General features: G+C 41.8%; 1 protein-coding gene across 1 annotated transcript; it reads right to left on the bottom strand.

The window, feature by feature from the left end:
- Window positions 1-2,291: 2,291 nt before the first annotated feature.
- Window positions 2,292-4,441, bottom strand: LOC131132846 (oocyte zinc finger protein XlCOF6.1-like). Its single transcript, XM_058078864.1, has 2 exons — window positions 4,348-4,441; window positions 2,292-3,658 (listed from the first exon to the last, which is right to left on the bottom strand). The coding sequence occupies exon 2, from the start codon at window positions 3,609-3,611 to the stop codon at window positions 2,391-2,393; it is 1,221 nt and encodes a 406-aa protein (XP_057934847.1). The 5' UTR covers window positions 3,612-3,658; window positions 4,348-4,441; the 3' UTR covers window positions 2,292-2,390.
- Window positions 4,442-4,770: the final 329 nt, after the last annotated feature.

The raw sequence follows: 4,770 nt of genomic DNA, 5'->3' as shown, positions 1-4,770 counted from the left end.
GCATATCCATGGAGGGACGCACAGACCTCTACTGCCTAGGAAATGGTGCTCTAACTGCCATGAGGTATCGAAATCAAATCCTTGAACCCGTTGTCATACCCTACGCTGGTGCAGTAGGTCCTGGTTTCCTCCTAATGCACGACAATGCCCAGCCTCACGTGGCAAGAGTACGCAGGCAGTACCTGGAGGATGAAGGAATTGAAACAATTGAATGGCCTTCACGATCCCCTGACTTAAACCCAATAGAACATCTCTGGGACATTATGTTTTGGTCCATTAGGCGCCGCCAGGTTGCTCCTCAGACTGTACAAGAGCTCAGGGATGCGCTCACACAGATCTGGGAGGAAATGCCACTAGACACCATCCGTCGTCTCATTAGGAGCATGCCGCGACGTTGTCAAGCATGCATACAAGCTCGTGGGGGCCACACAAGATACTGAAAAGCATTTTGAGTTGCAAAAATTAAGTTTTGGAACAAATGGACTGGCCTGACACATCTTCATTTCACTCTGATTTTATGGTGTCTACACAATTCAACCCTCTGTAGGCTGAAAACTTTTATTTCCATTAAAAGACTTGGCATCCTTTTGTTCCCAAGACACTGCCCTGTCATTATTTGTATAGATATCCAACTTCATATATATATATATATATATATATATATATATATATATATATATATATATATATATATATATATATATATATATATATATATATATCTGATGTATCTAATGTGTTTCTTTCAAGTGCTCCTTTAATTTTTGTGAGCAGTGTATTTCCAAATAAACCACTTTTAGCTTCAGTTGTCATTGACAATGACGAGGGTAGAGAAAAATACTTTTTTAAAAATCGGTGTAAATTTGGGCCAAAGTCCTTCACATTGTTATGGATTGCAAATTAACCGGTTGAAACAATTGCTTCCATTATTTGGAGGAAGCTGCGCACCAAGTAGGTCCACAAAATGGCGACCTCGGCTTCAGCTCGTCAACTTCGACATCGTTTATATACTGTAGATTGACCTATTGTTTGAGCAAAATGCTACGATTCATGGTTCTACATGTCTTAAAAGTTTTGTACTGACCCTGTAGCATTGCTAGTACGGCGTCTAAGTTGGATGGCAACTCGATTGTTCTCGAACAGCGTGTTGCGATCGTCGGCCGCATGTTCCAGGCGAAACCAAGAAGTGCAAACAGGAAGTTATTAAGCGGATGTGACGTCATGTTTCGCAATAATTTGACACACTATAACAAAAGAAAGCATTCTTTATACTCCTCTGAAGCACCTTGGGCACCATTCCTAAGGTGCTATAAAAAAATGTTTTTATTTAATGTATTTTGTGTTTTGTTTGTAATTCACGTGACGTCACCGCTTACTGGCGGATCAGGACGGTGGCCTGTGACGGACATACAAAAGTGATATTAGCCTCTATCGCCCTCCTGTGGCCACTTCGAAAATACACAAACGGCTTTTTAAAGTGTACTGTAGTTTTACGTGACAAGTATACGTTGAGTGCACACAAAGAACACATAATACAGATAACATAGCCAAGAGTTACATAAAAGTATTTTTAAGGAGAAGAAATTAAAGAATTGAGCCCCTTAATTGACATCCTGCCTCGCCCACATCATAATCAGCAGTTCCTTGTCTTTTCACACTGTAGCGTCGATAGGCGCACATCCCAGCGTGCTTTGCGGTACTGTCTATTAAATAAAGAACTATTAAGTTACTTGTTTTAAGCCACATAGTTATTCTTCCACACAACTAGCCTAATCTGTTTTAAATATATCTATTGTGTTGATGTTTGATGTATTTTTTTTTCCATGACACGTGACTGAGACCATTGTGCTGAGCAATCATATACGGTGTTTTCTTGACGTGAAGTCATAGCTGATGTGAGCATTGTCTTTCTCTGCTGAAGACGGCGGCGGCTGGAGAGCAATCTGAAGACGGCGGTGGCTGCTGGAGAGCAGACTGTAGAGCAATCTGACGACGGTGGTTGCTGGAGAGCAGACTGGAGAGCAATATGAAGACAGGCGGCCAGAGCACTACATGCTAATCTTGTGCCTTCCCTTTCTACTTCCGGGAATACACAGCTTCTTCATTCGAGTGCATTACGGCCTCCCTCTGGTGTGGAGGTCTATATTGTGTATTGGAAGCGTTCGAGACAACACTGATGAAAAATAGGCAATATCAAGTCAGTGTAAACTATAATAATCGGTAGACAAGAGCAAGAACACATGAGATAGGCGTTGAAATATAGTAAATGCGAATAGACACTCTGTCGCAGGGGTATTTTTATTGAATTCAAATGGTAGAAGCATACTAACAAGATACGCACGACAGTGGTGTCCAACATGATATTTGTTGATGATAGAAAGTATGTAGCTTCATTTAGTGCTGCTATTCTCAGCAGCGTAACTGTGGTTGTTAAGCTCGTACTCTTGGTCACACACTCGGCAACTCTCATCACTGTGTGTTCTCATGTGCGCTACAAGATTTGTTCGTTCACAAAAGCTTTTGCTGCAGCTCGGACAAGAATATGGTTTTTCTCCAGTGTGTGTTCTCATGTGTATTTTCAAATACTGATTTTGGACAAAACCTATACCACACACTGAGCAAGTAAAGGGTTTCTCTCCAGTGTGTATTCTCGTGTGTGTTTTCAAATTTGCCTTAAGAGAGAATCTTTTACCACAGCTGGAACAAGGAAAAGGTTTCTCTCCGGTATGTGTCCTCATGTGCACAACAAGGTTTGTTCTGTCACAAAAACCTTTGTTGCAGATTGAACAGGAATTTGGTTTTTCTCCAGTGTGCCTTCTCATGTGTATTTCTAAATCTGAATTTCGTAAAAAACTTACACCACAGACAGAACAAGTAAAACGTTTTTCTCCAGTGTGTATTCTGGTGTGTATTTTCAAATCTGGATTTCGTAAAAAACCTATGCCACAGATTGAACAGGAAAAAGGTTTTTCTCCAGTATGTGTTCTCGTGTGTATTTTCAACTCATCTTTTCGTACAAAACTTGCAGCACAGAGCGAACAGGTAAAAGGTTTCTCTCCAGTGTGTATTCTTGTGTGTCTTGTCAAATGCGACTTCCGTGAGAATCTTTTACCACAAAGTGAACACGTGAATGGTTTCTCTCCAGTGTGCATTCGCACGTGTCTTTTCAGGTGACTATGGTAATGAAAGGTTTTGTCACAGTGGTCGCATTTAAAGTGTGTGTTGTCAGGGTGACATGTCATATCAGCTGTCGAGTCTTCATCATCAGTGTCAGGAGAGTGTGATGTTGTGTGCTCACTATCTGATAGTGGAGCTAAGAGCTTGTCTGCTGGTGATCCTCCACAGTGGTCTCCATCGGCTTCTGTTGTCATGTGTTGAGTTGAGCTGCTGCTTGGAGGCTCCGCCTCTCTCTTCTCCTCACTTTCCCCTTCATCGTCTTCATCATCTTCACTCTTCACAGGGACACCAATCAATGGGAATTCCTCCAGTGCTTCCAGATGCTCTCCCTCCTGGCTGATGCTGTGGTCCTCCTCTTCCTCTTTAATGTGGGGGGGATGTGGCTCCTCCTCTTCCTCTTTAATGTCGGGGGGCTGTGGCCCCTCCTGCTCCATCCTGGAGCTCCACTCCTGCTGCTCTGGAGGAAGATGTTTACTGCCGCCTGCAGGACACAAGAAGACATGCATGCTTTAGAAAAGTCCAGCTGTACTCTGACATTTAAACATTGTTCCCTACCCTAAACCTCATGAACATAACATGGGAATGGTTGTTTGTCTATATGTGCCCTGGGATTGGCTGGCCACCAATCCAGGGTGGACACCGCCTCTCACCCAAAGACAGCTGGGACAGGCTCCAGCATATAGTGAGGATAAACGGTATAGAAAATGGATGGATAGATGAATGGATGGTTTTACAAAAGGATTGTGAATGTGGGTTAGCCCTAACCCTAAAATTAAAAAAAAAAGTGCAGTTCCCCTTTAAAGATGCACTTAATTATACAGGCAGGAATTGACTTGACGTGGTCCAACAGTCAATGTAAATCCGAGTCATCTATCATATAAGTCATCTATCTAATAAAAATGAAAAGGAATAAAAATGCACCCGATATCATATGAAAAACGTGCATTTTTACGGATGTCTGCATGGACTCTCGTATAGAGCACGCATACTCACGGTCAGAAAAATATGGGTTATGTAACATTGCTACTATTGGCGTTAGCGACTTAGCGTTATGATTCTTTGTAAACGTACTTTCACACAAACCACTTCTAGAGATCATATATGCTTAGTAACCAAAGAGACAATCTATTGGACGCAGCGTTTGTTCACTGTAAGGCACATTTCACTCACCTGAAACACAGGAAAAGGATTCGCCGTGTCTTCACATCAAGCAGGATGGCTTCTTCTTCTCTGCCCTGCCTGGCTGTCCTCGAGTCCTAACCAGCATGGCGCGCCCCCTGGTGGGTAACTGTGAAACAGCGGCCTCGTGATTTAAAATGTACGAAACAATTATAGCACATACAAAAATCATAAACTGAAATATACGACAATAAAACTAAATAAGATAGAAGATCGTGAAGACAGTTAATAATATTAATGTAATACTATTTACTACAACTGGTAGGCACCCACAGCAGACAAGCAGTTCCCTGGTGTTCCTTGTAGCATTTTATTTTATTTTTACACTTTCACGGAATTAAACAATTCAATAAAAAAGAAAGGCAGAAAAAAATCCACCTGGACAGTAATAATGACTTATGGTTAGTGTTGGGT

This window comes from Doryrhamphus excisus, chromosome 7, assembly GCF_030265055.1.
Source record: "Doryrhamphus excisus isolate RoL2022-K1 chromosome 7, RoL_Dexc_1.0, whole genome shotgun sequence".
NCBI classification, from domain to species: Eukaryota; Metazoa; Chordata; class Actinopteri; order Syngnathiformes; family Syngnathidae; genus Doryrhamphus; species Doryrhamphus excisus.
This window is presented reverse-complemented; position numbering and strand designations above follow the sequence as displayed.

Excerpts from the sequence above, each read along its gene's own strand:
- LOC131132846 (XM_058078864.1), bottom strand. The coding sequence starts at position 3,611 with ATGGAGCAGGAGGGGCCACAGCCCCCCGACATTAAAGAGGAAGAGGAG.